We start from the raw sequence: 20,133 nt of genomic DNA on the forward strand, positions 1-20,133 counted from the left end.
TGTTTGAACAGGGATTTTTCTTGCCTGGTGGTTTCTCTGTTTCTTGCCACACTCAGCGTGTGATATCAGGGGAAGACCAGCGTGTCTTGGCCAAGCCTTTCTGGGCCCAGTTTTTCCCACTGGGCACCCTCTCCAAAATACGTGCCCCCTTGTGACTATTGTTCCACCCGTCTGTCTGTTGGCTGACACAAGCAATAATCCTGACATCTGGCCTGCATCCAAACTCATTACGACATTCTGTGGCATTGATCCTTCCTCCAGAGGCTTCCCCTCCAGAGCTGTCTGCTACTGCTCTCTACTTCTACAGAGCTTTATTTGGCTCCTTGTCACTCTTTCCTTTCTTTTCTCTCCATGCCTCTTATGTTGTTTTTATTTGACCACCCAGAATGAGTAATACAGTGGTGCAGTTAATAGATGAAAGGTGTTGTTATGAAGCATAATAAAACACAGATTAAGAATTATGCTCACAGTATTCTGCCTCTCTTTATTGATGTCAGGGTAGTTGAGCCATGACACGCCTGCAGTTAATGAAATTAGTTCAGGAAAATGCACAGTGTCCACCAGGGAATATTAAGAGCAGTTCCCACTGAGACATCTGTGGCAGTAGCTCAGACGTTGTCTACAGAGTGTGTTAGAAAACAAGGAAATGAACTGCCTGTGGGAGGAGGGGATTCCATAAATGCCTCTGTAGAGGAAGCAGGAAAAAGGCCAATGACCTCCTCCACCTCTCACCCCCACGCCCTTTGGATGGTGGCCCTGTGTGGTACTTTTAAATTTAGCTGAATTTACATTGGGTCTAACGGAAAACTTGTTAACCCTTGGCCTTAAAATTAAGTCCTCATTTTGACAGTAAAATGCTTACGTGAGCTGTTACTTTAACAAAATGAAGAGCAGTGAGTATTTGTCCAGTTTGATTGAAACTGTTAAAATAATGGGCCAAAGTATTAGTCCAGTGTTACTGCTGACACTTTCCAGCTGACTGCATTCTGCCTTTATTTTTGCTCTCAAATCCAATTATAGTGTCTAGTATGAAGCCTTTAATTGGATAAGGTGTACAAAAATAGTGGCTGTCACAAAAACCTGACTAGCACTTTAAGACAAGCAGTCTTAAAGTGCTAGTCTTAGCTGACAACAATTATCTATAGTGTGGACACAATGTGGTAGCAATGAAGAGACCACTTTGGCACTTTTGGGCTTTATTTCTTTGGTTGGATTGGATTGGTGAAAAGTCTAGACCACAAAGCTAAAGACCTGTGTAGACATAACACATATTTTTGAAAAAGAAAAAAAACGTCTGGTGTCTGAAAATGTAAATATCAGCTATAATTCTGTAATCATGTATAGGTTTAATCTGTCTGATTGTGTGATGCACAGCATTTAGCAGTGTCCAGCATTAGGTGTATTGATGGCAGTGCTTTTCTGCTTGTAGTTCTTAATACTTATTGTAGATAACTGCAGGCTGATTAAGCGAGACAGTACGTGCTGTGTCAAGTTAGACTGTGATTATTATATGAGTAAGACTATAAATATTTGCTTTGTAGGGCATACTCAACAGTAACAAGTGACAAGAATAAGTCCACTCAGGGGAAATATATGCGTGGTTACCTGGTCTATTTCTGTCCCTTTTTTGGCCCATTTTAGAAATTAAACTAAACTAAAACAAATAGTGAAGTAGTGCTATGGCCTTTCTTGGAATCCTACCATTGTACAGTACGGAATACTTGTCTTGAGCTTTGACATGACCTTTTTACAGACACATCTCTTGTGTCAACTGCTGCTAAAAGGAGAGACCAAAATGACGAAGTTAAGCAGAAGCAGTACCAGCTGCAACTGGTGCATTGCAGCACCTGGCCTACCCCAGCACACAGGCTCCTGCTGCGAAGGCTCATTCAGAACACTGAGACACAGCATCAATCACAGATGCTCACAGCCAGCTCCTCTGGCCTGCTGTATGCTGCAGTCACCATGTATGCCAGTCCACTGTTTTCACTTTTCGTTGCTAATTTCTCGATTACCTTAGCTGTTTTAACAAATTTAACTAACTTGGTTTGATAGATTTGTTCCTTGGTGGTCAAAGGATCTCTGTCTTTGGCATGTAATTGATCATTGCTGTCATCTCATTGAGCCATCTGGTGGTCTCAGTATGATCTAAAGTTTCCTCTAATGAGTTTGTCAGAATTTCAGGCAAGAAACAAGGCAAGAGAAAGTCAGACAGACATGCAACCACAAGCCAGACATGAAACTGCGATGGTTTCACTTTCTTATGAAACAAACATGTCATGATGATGACAATAAAGCAGTGTTGTTTGCAGAATGTCTGCTATAAAGTAATATTATGATATACGCCCTGTTCTCATCTTCACACACTCCAGTGAGGCAGCATGCCTTTGAGTCAATGTCCTTTGCCTTACCTTTACTTGGTGCTGTTACTCATTGCAAACCACCTGTCATCCCGGTATTACCAGGTGAGCTCTTGGCTGCAAATTCACTTTTAATTTTGGATAGATGAGGTGTGGCCCATGCAAAGAGGAGAGCAGCTACCTCCTCTCAAGGAGGAAGCACCAGGTTGTGTAGGATCAGTTGATCAGCTCTTCAGGAATATTGTGTAATGAAGTTGTGACACCTGCCATTACAGATGGACCTTGCATAATACGGTCAGGACAACCCGTCAGCCAACCCGTGTTTCCCCTGTTGACCAAATGACGACCGGGGGTGGGGGGTTGTTTATTTTTATCCCTGGAGCACATGCTAAGGAGGGAAACTTTTAGGAGATTGTATTTGGCAGTCACTCCTCAGTAATCGTCTATGCAAAGCCAAGTGGTTTAGGAGCTGTAATTTAATTCTGAGTTTGTGTAACAGGAGTGCGACGTGTAAGGTGAGAATGAGAAGGAAAATAAAGACTGGTGAAAGTGGGAAGTGTGACTTTGAAGGTTGTGTCAGTCCACTACTTTGTTTCCTCTTGACTTGACATGACAAGAAATACTGCAGGCAGGGGCTCACAGGGAGGTTGCTACTGGGGCATATCTGGAACAGGCTCTGGTTACAGGACCTCATGACACTGCGTTTTGTTGTTGTTGATGTTTCAAGAATCCAGCCTGCCTCACTCATGTGCCCACTCCGTCTATGCCTCAGCATGGCCCTGCTTTCCATTTTAAACTCCAGGGTTTGTTCTGTCTGTAGGTGTGGAAGCTGTGCTATGCCTGCCTTACCTCATATTCCTCTAACCCCACCAAGACTGCCTGCTACAGGAGGCCATCCAGCACCCACTGCATCACATGCATGCAACTCGAGAGTCTGGAATACTGTTGACTTGAGAGTTTTACAGTAGTGCTCTCTTGGCAGTGCAGAAGGCACTAATCTAGACATATCAATTAAAACATGAGGACAGGGAAATGTGAACCTCAGTTTTTTCTCTTTCACTTCTCCTCTTACAGTCACATCTTTTTGTAGGAGTGTCAGATGTTCCAGCTTTAGATGAAATTTTAGTTTGGTGGATTTTTAGCCTATACATCTAAAATATGAACTAAATTCAAAATCATAGGAATAAACTTGGCAGGCTCCAATGATCATCATTATTTGGGTTATGAAGTGTCAAAAAATGGAAAACATTTTTCTTTGCTGTTGTTCCAAAGACAGTGTTTTGTTGTTGTTGTTTGTTGTGTTTTGTTTTTTAACACAAATGACGGTAGATCCTCTCATTGAAGTGAAACTGAACAGAGTCTATGCATGCAATGTGTTGGTACTGCTAATATAGGAAGGCACAGAAAAGCCTCTTGCCAATCAAAAAATCATTTGTATGTGACTGGAAAAAAAAAAGAGAAAACGTGTTACATACATAAGCATCTCTGCGACCCACATTCAGCCCTCAGCCAGTGTGTTGAGCCAACATGCAGTGCCTCCATCCCACTTTGTTGAACTTGGTGGGAGCAGAGCAGTGCTCAGAGTGTTGGATTCTGCCAGTTTATGTTTTTTTTCCCCCAACGTAAAAGTCAGAGTAACAAGAAGGATTAATTGAGAAATGAATGGGCTCATTTTAGTGACATATCTTCAGTTAGAAACAATACCAACAATAAACTCAGAAGTACAACTGATAAGGGTCTGGTATCAACATGTCTTTATTGACACAGGGCTGCTGTAGCTGATCCACTCAGATAAGTTCTCTGTACTGTAGTCGGCAGGATGTGACTCTTGACAGGAAATTCCCATCTTTTATGGCACATTTCCAGTAACAGTACTCACTGGGCAATTGCTGAAATGTGAGCTCCTTAACATGTTTTAACTAATCAGACTTTGGACATTTCCTCTCATTTCCTCTGAACGATAGTGTTTCGACATGTTGAACAGAAATACACTTAGTTTGGGACCTAAAAGACAACATACAGGGTGTATCTTCAGACAGAATATGAAAGGGTTATCTTCCTCCATAGATATGAGTCACACTGTTAACAGAGAGCCAGTGATTCCTTGTGTAAGTGTCTATCTAATAAAGTTTTTCTCCATGTTGGCATTTTATAGTACATAGCATCAATAACAAATGTATCATCAATGTTGTAGTGACATATTTATATTAAAATAAAAAAACTTTACAATGCTAACTTTATCTATTACACTGAGACGTTTGTATAAAGAGTTATACAATATACATCTAAGGCCTTTTATCATATCAAGGTCAACTAAGCTCTCTATAGATTTAATTCTGAGTGTTTGAGTTACTGCCTTTCCTTTTGTGGACTCCTTTGGGGAGTTTTCCACTTTGCACCAACTCTTGACACTTCAAAACACCTTTTATCTTACTTTTGCTCAAGGTATATTGTTGTTTTTTTAACTTTAAGATCTCTTTTCTTACGTGCTGCAGGTTATGAAAAGACAGAGGACACATCAGAAAAGACCTCCTTGGCTGACCAAGAAGATGCCCGACTGATATACCTCAACCAGCCTCAGTTCACAAAGTTTTGCAGCAATCGGGTCAGGTAAGAAAGTGTATTCATTTATAGCTTTTACTATATCAGCTGCATGAGGGAAAATGTGCTCTTTGTGTGTTGCGGGGAAACAGAATGACATCTGCATTCAGTGCTGCCACAATGGTGCCCAAGAAAAAACACAAAAACAATGAACAAATACAGTATTGTTCCTCTCTGAGATCAGGAAGTAACAGTCCCACTATTGGGCAGGAAAATCAAATGTATCCTCTCTGAGATAGATGAAGATGAAGAAAATTTACCACAATATGCACAAACTTAACATTCAGCATTAGCACAGTAATTATTAAGGTTTTTTTGTCTGAAGTCACTTAAACTGAATTGTCTTGGCTGCATTCAAAGTATGTATTGTATTCCCTTACTGTTGATGCTTTTTTTTGACCCCTTTGTCCATTTGTGCTTATCGATGAGACCTGCATCATGACATGCCTTTAACCCTATGTTAACCTTCAGACTCATAAGCAAAGGAGCCATGCTTTCAGCTGCTGTTGAAATGCCACTGGTGAAAATGTCCCTTTTCATGACCTTATAATTTCACACTGAATGATTAAGATACTTTGTGAGCTCTGTTCTTATGTAACGTCTTGTAGTAAATGGACTGCCTCAGTGACAGTATTGTTAGATTTTGTGCATGTTAAGTGGCATTTTTATCATGTTATGTGCAGTTTTATAACTATAACTGTAACTCAACTACAGACATTAGCTAAGCTGAGTTTGCCAGCTTCTTGTCTCATTTATTAAAATAGTCTACTAATAATAGCATTCAAGTGCTTGTGTTACTGTCAGTTATTTTGTTTTACTCAGCTGAGGACTTCAGCATGTTGTTTTTGACCTTTAACAGTTTGTCACAGTGTGATGTTCCAAAGCACTACTCTAAGTGTGAGGGATGTCTGAATCAAAGACACTGTATATTAGGATATTTTAATTTAATTAATTATTATGAAAGCCATCATACTTTGTTTGATAAATACCCGCAAGACATATATCACCGGGGCTGCATTAGTGCAGGTATTCTAGCATCTATATCCCATTGCTCTTCTTGGAGGCATGCAGTGCTTTTAACATTAAAGGTCAAGATAGTTAGGTCAGGCTGTCCTCTGTCAAGGAATATAAGTTTTAGCATTCCAGCTGCATGAGCAGCTTTTGATATGATAACACAGGCACGGGAATAAACTGGCATGGTGAATGAAACTTTATGAAACTTCTTTATTACCATTTTATTTGATTTTATCAACAGTAACAAAGTGGTTAATGCTAATGCTTTAATTACAGTATGTTGCACCATAGAAGTAATTTTTGCTGTGACTATTAGTACTCTATACAATTAAATACTGATATTGTATGTAAATTCAGCATAATATCAGTTAATTAAAAATGTTAACTGTTTGCTAAGGTTTAATCGTTGCAGGCCTATTAGGTCTGAGTACACAGTAAACCTTTGGCTCTGACTGTAACAAGTCCAAGTTGTGACTTAAAATTATAAAATGAAGTAAACGCAACGGTAATTAAGCAACAAATCCCACAGATGGTTAACCGTTTGTGAAGCTCTTCTTTGTACTTGTACTTTTTAAATTCCAAATGTGGCCAAACATTTGCCTCAGGCTTTGAAGGCTCCAGCTGAAGGCTGCTCTAAAGATCTAATTTGTTCAACAGGATGGGTTGCTGTCTCAGAGTGACCTGTGGAGACACTTAGAGGAGCAGGGTCTGTGATAAATGGTGAATCTAATCTTACAAGCAGACAGAAAACACTTACACTCTTTTCTGGCCCACTGCAACATCACTCTTTCACCATCACACAGATGCACAGTAGTCCTACCACATCACAGGCAGGCGTACGGTGTACTAATATATGCGATGTTGGACTGTTTACTCAGCTGCACTGCAGGCAGATCTGTTTGTGATGTAAAGGTGATCAAGCTTGTGTAGCAAACAGGAGTGGCTTGTGCAAACCATTTTACTATGGAGCATTCTCTGATGTTTATAATTGTGATGAGTTGTGTTGAAAATGTGTCAGCACAGACACACAAATTACTGTAATCGTTACTCATAATAGACGGATTAAAATTTTAACTCTTATCATCATTATGTGACGCCCACCACATCAGTTGCACTGCTACATGAATGTTACATATATACACAGCAACATCTTTGATTCCAGAACACATAATAGAAGGTCTGGTTCAACCAGTTTGTCAAATTTGTTCTGCTGTGTTTTAGTACATTTAGAATTATTTACACAAGGAAACACCAATAGCATGAGTCCTTATCTAACCACCTGTCTGACAATATAGTGTAGAAAGTCTGTCTGTGTTATTGTTAAATCCACTGTATACTAATCAGCTTAACCCCAACCACATTTTATAGTCTCACTAGTGACACTAGTGAAAACTGCACAATCACAGGGAATTAGCGATATCTCCAATATGTCCTTTGCTATGATTTAATAAAGTAAGAAAGTACATCATTTTGCCCACAAGTGTTTATCAGTTGGAAAATAGAGGCACTCTGGATGGTATTGATTTTTTTATTTTTATTTTTTTGCATTTTCGATAGATGTTTGCAATTTCTTACCACCTCTACAAACCAGTTTTGCATTAGACTCTGCACATAAACTGTAGAAATTCTGCATATCCGTCAAAGTGAGTGATTTTATAAGAATAATAAATAAGAATATAAATCTTGATCTTGGAGGGATAATAAAGCTAACATGATATGTAGCCATTATAGCCATGATACATAACATACATGTGAAGAAATAACATAGTTCCAAAGTAACCATGCAGATAATATGTTAGAATGTGTAGGATTTTCAGCTTATTTTCTGTGAGAGTTGTCATCTGTCAACAGCTGGTTAACCTTTGTTTGTCTTGTGGCCCCTGGCTGCCTAACATAGATGAAATCCACATCATGTGTTGTCATTACCAATCACTGCAATCATGGAAGATTTGCAAGTCTTGCTGCAGAAATAATTTTGGGCCTGTTGGCTGTTTTGTAGGTTGTCTGTGTCTCTTTCTGTGTGATGTGAGCATTCAGCTCCTGTATGAATTTTGAGTAATCTATCATTTATTCAAATCCACCATGAATAGGTGGTTATATGGAAATGATGTGGCTACTAGAGACCGACAGAATTTAGACAAACTAAATTATAGATTACGCTATACTGTGTTAAAACTTTCTTTGATCTGGTTCATAGCTGTAATGTGGATCTCTGTGGGCAGGTGGAGGAAGTGCTCCTCTCATATCATCTTGATCCTCTGGGCACTGCCAAGAAATAAAATGTCAGATCCATAATCATCCATTAGGAGGTGTTATCTTGCCCTGCCTCTGTGGAGGAAGTTATTCAGCACCCAGGAGTAACTAAGGATTAGACATGCTGTGCTTTATATTTCACTCCCATGAGATCAGGTTGGAATGAAAGAAATGGTGATGCTGCATAGAAAGGGAAGCATGATCTTTAAGAATGCACAATGAGAAAAGTGATGAAGCTGTGGCTTTTAGGCTCACCTGCAGCAGAGCTTTCAGGTTTCTGTGCCTTTGTATCTCAAGGGACAGACTGTAACCTGGTTTCCATCTAAATGTGAAGCGAATCTTTCACAAAGCATTCACACAAAAAAAATAGTGGTTAGGCAACAGAGTATGTAGAAGATGTAAAGGCCACCACAAACTGGCAACTAAACAAGTCAAAACTGCTTTTCATATTCACAGCTTATACATGTTTCCACCCCTTATTGTGAGCACAAGTCAAAAAACCCTTGAAGCGGACATAGAAGCTTTATTTTAAAATGTTTCCGTCTCATGTTCTGATGTGATACTTTAAAAAGCTCAAGACGGGGTGATGGAACCCAGCTTGTTGCAGTCGTTATACATTAGCCCTCAGGTGTTTGATAACCAGTTGTGTTACTCTTTCATAAGTGACTATTTTATAAAAGTACAGAGTGCTGTACATAGTGTTGGCAGCACTCGCATACTCAAACAAATGCACACAGGGTGCTTTTGTTTCACATCTGGCTCAGCTTGTTTGTCTTCTATTGATGTTATGATGATGTTGTTTAATAATACTCCACCTGGTGTGTTTGATTGGTTTTTATTTGCCGTGTCGGTGTAATAACTGTAACTGTGATATTTCTCCTGTCTAGAAATGCCCTCTAAGTTTCATATGTGCATACAATGATGATGTTTTTACATGCTTGTTATTAGAAGGGCCAGTGGCTTGTCCTTTCTCTGGCATCCTGGCAGCTTGGTACAGTGGAGCTGTCTGGGTCATTGACTGTAAAACTCCTTTTCTAGTTTGGAATGGTGCACTTTTATGTAATTTTACATTGTGCTTGTGGACATGCTACAAGTAAGTTGCTGTACATGTGCTTGTCAAATATGATTCATTGCAAGTAAAATAGTGGTATTGCTGAAGTTGAACACCATCTGCTCGGTCGCCTTCAGAGGAGTTGGAGGCCAAACAGTCTGATATCCTGATTGTATACATCTGACGGCTTTTGTCTGCACATGAGTAAGCACAGCGTTGCCAGCGGCTTGGCATACATCATGGTATATATCTTCTCCCAAAGTGGCTGCTCTGACTGGCCTTTTAACACAACTGTAAATCAGACGGCTGGAGGTCTGCCTGTGGGCTGCTGAGAGCTCCACCAGCCTCAATATACCACCACCATTACCAGCAGCCAGCCACACTGCAGCACGGGCAACATAGCTCACATCTGCCAGGAGCTCTTTATGCCCCCGCTGCCTGCTCCCTCCTCTTCTCCTAATTATTCTTTATGATCGTCATGTCCACAGCTTTCTGTTGTTCATCAGTCTTACACTCAACCACAGACCCTCTCTGGATAGGAGGCGAGGTGGTTCATGAAAATGCAATTATATGACCAATGCTAAGCTTTTGGGCCAACTGGGTAAAAAATATCTTAAGATTTTGAACTAACCTGCTGTTGTTTTCCCCTCTGTTGTCTCCTTTTCTCTCCATCACTCCTCTTTCCATCTTCAGCACAGCCAAGTACAATGTCCTCACCTTCCTTCCTCGATTCCTCTACTCACAGTTCAGGAGGGCAGCCAATGCATTCTTTCTCTTCATTGCACTCTTGCAGGTACGATGTTGTCTGTGTGTTTTTTCCCCCTGTGTTTTAAATACAAAGGAAACATGCAAACTACTGTATTCATGTTGAGTAAGGGCTCCCTCATAATTAGAAATTTCCCTTGTTCTCATTAATGTGCTTTTTGTTGTTTGCCATGACCTAGACACCCTATCCCTAGGACATATCTGTAATTTCATATGCAGACAGAGGGGCACGAACACAAACACACACAGACACAGTACTTTATATATATCATGATAATGAATAATGCATGTTATACTATGTGTGCCTGCTTTAAAAGGATCTGGACTTATCTACAGGGTTAAAGCACAGTACTAGTACTTCGTTGTGCTGTATATTGCAGTACAGACACTGCATTGTGCACACACAAAGCCACAGGTCGAGTAGCAGGGGTCAAAATCGTAAGCATTAATTTGTTAAAGAAATGAGCTGCTCCTGGCAGGAGGTTTCAGGGTCCATCTGATTTGCAGTGCTGGACATGTTTTGATTACAGCTCCAGCCACATATCTCAGCATTACTGCTAATGTTTTTATAGAACAAAGGCTTTCAAGTCCTGAGGATGTTTGTAGTGGTCTGCCTACACAGGTCAACATTAATCCCTTTCAAGAACACTTAAAGCAGCAACCACCATTTATTACTACATGACTCAAAGATTTTTAAATCCATAACTCGTTCAAAGTGTCCCAGGGAAGATTCAGTAATGTTGAAAAAGGGAGGCTACATAGCATTCAGTTTCTGTCTTTATTTGTGCAGACAGACTTCCCCATGTGAATGGAGAGCTCTGAGGACTGTAAAAGAGTTCTATCCAGTGACCTTGAAGTGGCTGCTTTGAAAAGCAGCCAGTGTGAATCTTCATTACCTGCCCTGTCGATGTTGCGACCTTGAATAAAACATCTATGCAGATGAGAGATCTATTTCGTTCAAGTTTCCACCATGCCGTGTAACCGTCTCCTGAGGCCCAAGCTTGGCTTTAATTAGGGCAGAATTTGACTGTTAATTTAAAAAAATGGAGCCATACAAGCAAAGATTCAATGGTAAAGAGGTGATAGTAGTGATTTGTTGGCCCATTTCAGGCAAGCGGCACTTGCTTTCCTTTGGCACATTGTCCAAGTTCAGAGGCAGAGGCTATTAGTAAGACAGAATTAAATGATCGGTGGTACAGTCTAGCAAACCAGTATATGAGAGGAAATACTGTAGTGATGAAAAATCTAGAGGGCACACATAGAAGGCCTCTTAACCTCCTCTAAACATTCTGATATGCAGTTTGTTTTGTCTTCTTTCAGCAAATCCCTGATGTATCACCCACTGGTCGTTGGACCACACTGGTGCCGCTGCTCTTCATCCTGGTGGTGGCTGCCGTTAAGGAGATCATTGAAGATCTGGTAACCATTGTTTTATTTCTTAATAGTTTTAAACTCTGCAATCTAATTAAGAGCCTTAATGGAGGCATGTATTTCAGGTGTGTATTACCGTTACATGTGAATTACACGAAATACATTAGATCCTTGGTCAGCAGGTCAATAGTGACACATATAAACTGGAGTAGACTCTGTGTCTCTACAGTGTGTGTGTGTGCACAGCCTTTGTTTAGTTCCTACAGTGTGTCCTCTGAGAGGAGGCAGTGATGGTTATGTGACCACAGCAGGATACTCCCTAACATATAGACATGCACATCACACACAGATACAGGCACACTCATTTCCGAGGTCACAGCTGTGCCATGTGCACCCGGAGTAGTCATTCAGTCAATTAACCTACATACTGAATGCTCATGTACAAAGGCAGTTAGTACTAACAAAACAAACAACTGCCTGCCCCCAATTGAGTCTGAGCTGTTGAACAGATGCTTGAATAAAGGCTGTGCAGTTCATTTAGTGTGAAGCTTGATTTCAATTGATTTTGGGTAAATCTTTGTATGAATAATAAAGTTTAGGTGTGAGCACTGCAAGTAATCCGCTCACATCCATGAGGATGTTGCATTCTACTGTGTTGCAGTGACCCTGCAATGCGATCCTCTATGCAGGTCCCAGTGGACAGTTACTCTATACTATTAGCTTCTCGTGCTGAAGGGACCAGCGCAGCACTTTTTCTCCTGGCCTGTTGTGAAAAACATGGGAACAGAGTGGTTGATGACTCGGACTTTATTACTGAAGGTCACCTGCACACATGTCTGTTCTCTGTACTGTGCTGTCCCTCACAAGTTGACCTGACAGGGCAACATCGACCCCTAACTTCATGAATCATGCACTACGGACACACACTGTACAGCATGTACCTTACCTTGTTGCTGGCTGTCTCTGCGGCAGCAGACTCAGGCTGCCTATTATATAAAAATGTAAGAAAAACTGAAAAATGGTGTAGTGTAACTGAGCTACAGTGTGTGGTGACTTTTTACACCGTTACAATACTCTTATTGTCAAACTACAAGGTCCAAAAAATATCTTATCCTTGCTCTTAAACGTCCTTCACTGTTGCTCACAGTCTCATTAGCTTTACATTACAGTCTGCCCCACATTAGCAGTTTAATCAATGTACAATGCAGATGCTCCTTTTAACTTTCACTGCTTTTTATATTTCCCCTCTATGGTTCCAGCTTACAGAGGCCTGATACTGCAGTATTTATGCACAACCTCTGTACACCACTCGGCTTCTACTGCACTGTGATTACACACATCATCTAAATACAGCACATCTCTTTTTTTCTCATGTCCATAGGGACACAAAGAGAGAGAGACAGACAGGGAGAGAGGGAGAGGCACTAACCACAAATCTAAAGAGTAAAGTTGTGGAGTAACTGATACAAATCCAGTTCAGCTTCTCCTACACTTCTCTGAATAGAGGAGGGTCTGTGCAGCCAGACCTAATAGTGTGGGTGAATGAAATTAGCTGACAGCTCTTGCACAGCATGGTGATGAATGAGCTTTGTAAAGGTCTCTACTATAGCAAACTTTTTTTTTTCTGGGCATAGTGTAGCCGGTGAAAGGCTAAAGCCATGTGACACAGCCAGCCTATTCATTAGACACTACAGCATGATGCAGGGATATTAAATCAAATTGAATTCATCCTGAGCCTGGGGATAGCAGGCAGGGACTTCATTGCAGAGTGGAGATGTATAAGAAACATTGCAACATAAAATCACAGAAGTGAAATAAAACCTTTAAGGCAGGATTATTTATTTGTTGATTTAGCAATGTTGTTGTCCAGAGGGCCTACAGACTGCAGGGATTGTCATTACTGGGTGGATAGCAGCTGAAGACAGATGTTTTTGTGACTGTGAAGATTCCTGAGTTCTTAGTTTTGGGTAAAAATGTGTCTGAGGAGAGCTAAAAAACCTCTTGTCACTCCTGGTTACACAGCCGCTCGGTTTTTCTCAGTGAGACGCTCCTGAAATGTTCAGCACAGTGGGGACAAATTACCCGAGTTAGTTTTCAATTGAATTAGACTAAATTAGAATAGATCTGTTCTCTCTTCTGGTAAACAGGTTATTAAGAAATGTGAGTGGAAATGTCCTCACTTTGCTAATCAGATGCAGCACGCTGTGCTTTCAAGAGCTAGGTTTTTAAAACACAGTAATCATTGAGATGGACACAGACACACATTATTACTCAGTGTGATGCATGTTGACAAGCTGTCCCGTGGAATCAGCTGTTGAAGTCACAGTTGATTGCATGACTGTTCAGCCAACTAAAGGGACATGAGGGGAAGTAATTCTGCTGATTTGTACTTTGATGTGTTCACACACAAAGACTGTAGTTAGTATATGGGAAGTTAGTTTGTAGGGTTGCAACTACTGCTTTTGTTTTAGTTTAAATAATATTTTTGTGGCAAAAGTTTCATTTTTTTCGCCTATTTTAAATCACTAGATCAAATCTAAACATTGTATGTTTGTAATCTGAATATTGCTGTTTTTGTTCTTACAGAAACGTCACAATGCTGACAGTGTTGTCAACAAAAAGGAATGTCAAGGTATGGAAAACCCATTGCTTTTTCCTAGAAAGCCAAAGTACTCTCGGTTTTACATTAAAATACATCACTGTAGTTTTTGTAAGCATGTTAGAAGGTGTTAGTATAGAACAAATTGTTTTCTAACAGCTGGTCTCTATCTCTTCTCTTCATCTTTTTCTGTCTTTCACTGTGACTTCCTCTTTGTCTCCTCCACTTCCTTCATTTCTGTCATTACCGACTGCAGTACTGAGGAATGGTGCCTGGGAGATTGTGCACTGGGAAAAGGTATGAACTCACAATGTCTCACTAACGCTCATTTTAACCACATCTCCTTTTATTCGTCTGAAGCAGCAAACATACCACCTATCGTGCTGTTGTCATTTGGACAAATCTCATGTACACACACTCAAACACGCCCTGACCCCTCTAGTAACCAGTCAAAACTAATTAATCCACTGTTTCCATGTGGATGGTCATTAGGAGGCAATGCTAGAGGATAAAGAGCAGCTTTCTCTCTTCCTTTATAATGAAACTGTTTCAAAGGAGCGGGTGTGTGTGTAAAAACACAGGGCAGTTCAGAAATGAGGTACATTTGAAGCTTAATAAGCAGCTGTACTGCTTCCTCCATTACAAGCTACATACAACATGTAGAAGGGCCATACAAACCTAATCTGTCCTCCTGTATGTGATATGAGATGAACAATAAGAATTAATTACATAAAATATTTGAACAGCCACAGAAATGTTACAGAGATTAAAGACTGCATCACAGAAAAGCCCTGTGCTGTTCACTGCTATGTGGATGCCCCCTCACTTTATATACACACAGATTCTCTAAAAAGCCAGGGTTTGAATAATTCATGCTTTTTGCATCTTCATCATGCATATTGTAAAAGCGGGATGTGTCCTTAATTTCAGTTTCTGAGTTTCTTTAACTCTCTCAGGGCAACTAAAATAATCCTGAAATGATTAACCTGTGTTTTCTTTATTTATTTCTCATATTTTTGCCATATATTTATATCTACTAGATCATAATTATTAGTAATGATGTCAGTCTTAATCATCTCTGTATCCATCTTATGTAATTCTAATTTCTATCCTGGATACTAATTTGTCAGCTCATGTATTAAAGAATTTGATTTGCATTAAATGTATTTAATGCAAATCAAACACAAGTCATTTCATTTTCTGCTGTTTTATTGCTGCCAAGATTAGATTTAATTGCAAATGCAATCAGTGGCTAAATAAACATTGAACTGTAGACTGTAGAGTTTTTTGCAGCCTTTTATCTGTGTTTATGATGACCGTCTTTGTGGCTGCACCTGTTCAGCAGTAATGGAAAGAAGACCCCAGCCGATTTGTCTCCTCATCTGTGCTGTACTGATGTTTTAGTGCCTTAATGTACTTCATTTTTTTCTCTTTCCAGCTGTGAATTTTCACTCCTGTTATTGAATGCATTTTTCTTTTTCTGCTGTTTTATGGGTAGACCACAGCAGTAACCAGCTTATTTTCACAGGTTGAAGTGGGCGATATTATTAGAGTAAATGGCAGTGATTTCGTTCCTGCGGATGCTGTCATTTTATCATCCAGGTATAGGAGTCCACCCTGCTGCCAGTCTGTGGGGAACTTCTCTGTTTGTCTTTTTTCTTCTTGCTCTCTCTCAGCTCCATCTAATGAAGTGATGGTTGGATAATACATTCAGACTGCATTGTCAAAATTCAACATTGAAATTAGGAGGATAATCTGTGTAAAATATGACTTTTGAATATGATTTGATGCTGGTGTGACAACCATACCTTCATTAGGTGTATCAGTGGTAATGTGATTTTGAATTAGGTTTGACCAACCATATCAACATAGACCGTGGTACCTCCTTCACCTTTTCAAAAACCATTTAGAATAACTATAATGTGAGGTTTTCTCTACAACCATTTTCTTCAACTTAAATGCTTATAGTTTTGCAGTTTATCTAAAAATGCATAGTAGAATGAGCTAAAAATGTTGTTCAGAAACAACTATCAATTCCAACAAGATATGGTTTTCTGAATGGTTTTGTGAAAAGAACAGAAGACCAAGCATACTTCTGATCATAGAGGTCTGATCGTTGTGCTCTTCTCATCTCCCTGGAACTGAACTGGTTGTTCTCTCTCCTCCTTATATGTTCGCTGTTTGTCTGTTTTTGTTTGTCCTTATCCTCTCCATCCCTCCTCTTTGTTTTTTCCCCCCCCTCATCTTCTCTCCTCCTGCCCCCCCTGCGTGAACAACTGCCACACTTTCTCTCTCTCGCCCCCTGCTGGTGTGTGGTTGGTAATATCAGGTGGCTGTTGGGGAAATAGTCAGAGCTGCAAATGGGGATCACCTCCCGGCTGACCTCGTCATACTGTCGTCCAGGTCAGGAAACCAGCAACATTTACCAACAAAACAGCGGTGGGAGAGATTGGGGCTGTGTGTAACAACCGGGAGGAGACGTTATCTGCTCTCCTGACACAAACAAGGCAGATTTTCCACACTTTAAGGAAGAAAGAGGCCTGTGAAGTGCCAGATTCAATCAATGTTCTTTTTCTTCTACATTGTGGTTTGGCAGCCACTGTTGGCTATTCACACAGTTATTTTATTATGTTTTTTTATTTACAATCTAACATATAACGCAGAGCTTTTTATAGTTTGTCTGAAACTTCTAACACTGCTCACAGTGAATGGAGACACCTAGTATTCTCCTTATTTTAGATGTTTTGGGTGTGAATATATTTTCCATATTCTTGCCCTTGCATGGCTTGTATGGCACCTGAATGTAATAGTTTTGATTTGCATGCAGTCACAGTCCAAGACGAGAAGGAAACCATCTTGGATTTATACTAAAGCAGTGCTTTGATGTTTTAGGTACTGGCTCATTACATTAACTAAATCAAACAAAGCTCTCATTTGATGGCTATTGGCAGCGGTAGATTACAATCACTGTGGTACGGTTTCTTCAGTATGAAAGAGAAAAAATTAACTAACCAGTGATCCAGTTCACCTTAACCCGCCGGCATGCTCTAACTCTCTGTCTCTCTGCCCAGAGTCTGTCAGAGGCCCATTTGTCTGCTTTGCTTGTTGTGCTTAGTATGCCTGCTTGCTTACATCACCTCACTCTGATGGTCTCTCTCTCTCTCTGCTCTTAGTTCTTTTTTTTGCAATGTATTCTAGCTTTTATTCTTTAAGTTAGGGATAGCACCAAACAAAGATGTTATATCTGTCCTACTGATGTTTACTGAACATTAAGTGGGTAACATTGATGTAGTTTTGTGTGTCTTAGTGGCCACTTCGGCTGGCATGCAGCATCTTTGCTTGCAGTGCTTTAGTCTTTAACTGTTGTTTGGTTGTAGCCCTGTTCTCTCTCACATTTAGTATGTAATGAATCAAATTTACATTGACAGTGATAAGATATTATTAGGAAATTAATACTCCAGTTATCTGTTTGTGTATCGTATTATTTCAGATTATGAACATATTAAAGAAACATAGAAATACATCATATAAGAATAAAAATATATATAAAAATCATATAATAAAAAATATAATGTGGCTCCAAGTCTCTTTGTCCTCTGCCTCCATAACAGTGAACCACAGGGAATGTGCTACATTGAAACATCTAACTTGGATGGAGAAACAAACCTTAAAATCAGACAGGTGATTATCTTTTTTATTATTTTTGAAAACATTGTACATACAATGAAAAGTAAAAAAATGAAAAAATGAAAAGTAAAGCACTAACACTGTATTGATCCTGCTGTAACTACACCAACAGGGTCTCCAAGTGACTGCAGACATAAAGGAAATTGACAGCCTGATGCGCCTCTCTGGTAGGATGGAGTGTGAAAGCCCAAACCGCCATCTGTATGAGTTTGTTGGGAACATCCGTCTGGACGGACACAGGTGGGCTCCATGCCTGGCTCTCTGCCCCTCTTACCCACTCAATAGTCCATTAGCCAGGAGCAGAGCCAGAGTCAGTGCATTATGAGGTTTTAGGGAACATTTAATCCTTCTGCTGATAAAATGAAAGAAGCCTCTGCAGCTATATTTAATTAGACATTTGTTTTTTGTTTGGCTTGATTTTTTGGCTGTTTTGGCTTGATTCAAATTGTTGTTATCAGATGCTAGGTTTGGCAGATTCATAGTTTGATGGGCATCTTTTCCCTATTTTTTCCCCTATTCTTTTCACAATATTTCTCTATTATTACTAGCATTTCACTGATAAGATTATCTCAAGTTATAGTATTCATGCTATCCTCTTTTCTATATATAACAGTCTGAGAACAATAATAAGTGACACCACAATTTACAATTTGTAAAGTTCAGAAGAGACTTCATTTTATCTAGTAAAAGCAATCTGTCCACATATCTGTGTTGGCAAAATAGACTAGTGTATTTGTCTGCTGACAAAAATCCAATATTGTGATTTATATTTAAGTAGACGTAAACATATTGAGCCAATGTATCCTGTTACTAAGTAGTTTAAGGATACATTGGCTCAATATTGGTTATTGACTACTGTTGTTACAGTCATTATTCATCAATAGAGAATCATGGAGGATACGATTAGGTCAGTGGCTAATTTTTAGGCTGACACTCATTCAATTATACTGAGACAGGGAAAGTATTGGAATATTCTGAATGCAGTGATGTTTATTGATACAGCACAGTGCCACTGGGTCCAGATCAGATTTTACTGAGGGGAGCCCAGCTGAGGAACACACAGTGGGTCCATGGTGTGGTGGTCTACACAGGACATGACACCAAGCTCATGCAGGTAAAGATTTATTTTGTAGTTAAGGCTGTAGTGTCAGACTCATGGCATCTCCCCAGACTATAGTTTCAGACCTTCCAGGTTGTGTCACTCATTTAGAAGCAAATATATATTTATTTTAACAAAACAGGTGGAGAACCTAACACTAACCCTAACCCTTTTTCCTTAACCGCAACTATCTTGTTGCCCAGAATTCCACGCGGCCTCCTCTGAAGCTGTCCAATGTGGAGCGCATCACCAACTTTCAGATCCTCGTGCTGTTTGGGTGTCTGCTTGCCATCTCTCTGGTCTGCTCTATTGGCCAAACCATCTGGAAGTACCAGTTTGGCAATGATGCCTGGTACATGGATCTCAACTGTAAGAGTCCGCACAGCTGCACGTTATTCCACATATTTTGTCTCACTTGTTCATATCAGCTTATTTCTTTGTCATTTTTAGTTTTTAACTGCTGGTATGTGTTGTGTTGTTTTTTTTTATGTTGCCTCAGTTAAAGTATGTTTCGCCTTACAAGTGAAATATGTGGCAATGTGGGAATAAGTGCATTCCCTGTTAACTGAGAACAGACAGCTGTGACATGCATAAATGTGTTGTGAATGAGAAAATGAGAAATGGTTGAATATCACTGCGCTGCTGTACCTTTTGGTTCCCTTCTAATGTTCTGTTTGATTTTGTTTTCTTTGTTGTCGTTTTTTAACAGCTCCAGGTAACAACCATTTAAAAGCCTTGGCCATCCGTGAATGACCCTCCCTTACTAACCCTTTACTGAAGCTCTGCCTTTGCTAAGCAAATGAAGCCCCCTACCCTCGCCCCTATATGGTTGCCCTACTTTGTATGGGCCCATGCCATGGACAAGCGCATACCAGGGATCCAACAATAGGTTTTTCCCCTCCAGCTCTCTTATACCTTCGTCTAGTTATTTTCAGTGCCTGATGCAAACAGTGTCTCACTTTTCCTCCATTCTTTTTTTGTGCCACGTTAAACGCTTTGCAGTTCCCAAGCTTCAGACCGTCATTTTTTTCCCTCCTCATTTTTTAATAAAAAAAAACGGCAGCATTTAATTTGACTGCAAGGAAGATGAGGTTGTGCTCGGGAAGCTTTTCATAGCAGGAGGCTTATACGTGTTTATTGCTTGAACACAACATGTGGTGCAACCCGAGGGGCAAGCGCTGACATTTTCTAAATGTCTCTACCGCCTTCTTTTCTTGTGTGGATTTTTCAAAGGACAGACCGAGCGGGGAGGGGGGGGAGAGGTTTGGGTTTTACACTCAAACTATTATAGAAAATGGCTTGCAGACATTAACACAATGCGAAATATAGGCTG

General features: G+C 40.0%; 1 protein-coding gene across 6 annotated transcripts in view; it reads left to right on the plus strand.

Annotated features, from left to right (window-relative positions):
* atp8a1 (ATPase phospholipid transporting 8A1) overlaps positions 1 to 20,133 on the plus strand; it is a 78,982-nt gene that overhangs the window by 8,101 nt on the left and 50,748 nt on the right. For 2 of the 6 annotated variants that reach the window (XM_028415470.1, XM_028415475.1), the window contains exons 2-12: positions 4,856 to 4,970; positions 9,973 to 10,072; positions 11,365 to 11,463; positions 14,002 to 14,047; positions 14,271 to 14,311; positions 16,344 to 16,417; positions 17,626 to 17,695; positions 17,814 to 17,941; positions 18,704 to 18,815; positions 19,004 to 19,169; positions 19,510 to 19,515. In XM_028415470.1, the coding sequence (XP_028271271.1) occupies positions 4,856 to 4,970; positions 9,973 to 10,072; positions 11,365 to 11,463; positions 14,002 to 14,047; positions 14,271 to 14,311; positions 16,344 to 16,417; positions 17,626 to 17,695; positions 17,814 to 17,941; positions 18,704 to 18,815; positions 19,004 to 19,169; positions 19,510 to 19,515 (957 nt within the window). Of the gene's footprint in view, positions 1 to 4,855; positions 4,971 to 9,972; positions 10,073 to 11,364; positions 11,464 to 14,001; positions 14,048 to 14,270; positions 14,312 to 15,542; positions 15,617 to 16,343; positions 16,418 to 17,625; positions 17,696 to 17,813; positions 17,942 to 18,703; positions 18,816 to 19,003; positions 19,170 to 19,509; positions 19,516 to 20,133 lie in introns of all 6 variants that reach the window. The other 4 variants (XM_028415474.1, XM_028415476.1, XM_028415471.1 and 1 more) reach the window with 3 other exon arrangements.

This window comes from Parambassis ranga, chromosome 10 (assembly GCF_900634625.1).
Source record: "Parambassis ranga chromosome 10, fParRan2.1, whole genome shotgun sequence".
NCBI classification, from domain to species: domain Eukaryota; kingdom Metazoa; phylum Chordata; class Actinopteri; family Ambassidae; genus Parambassis; species Parambassis ranga.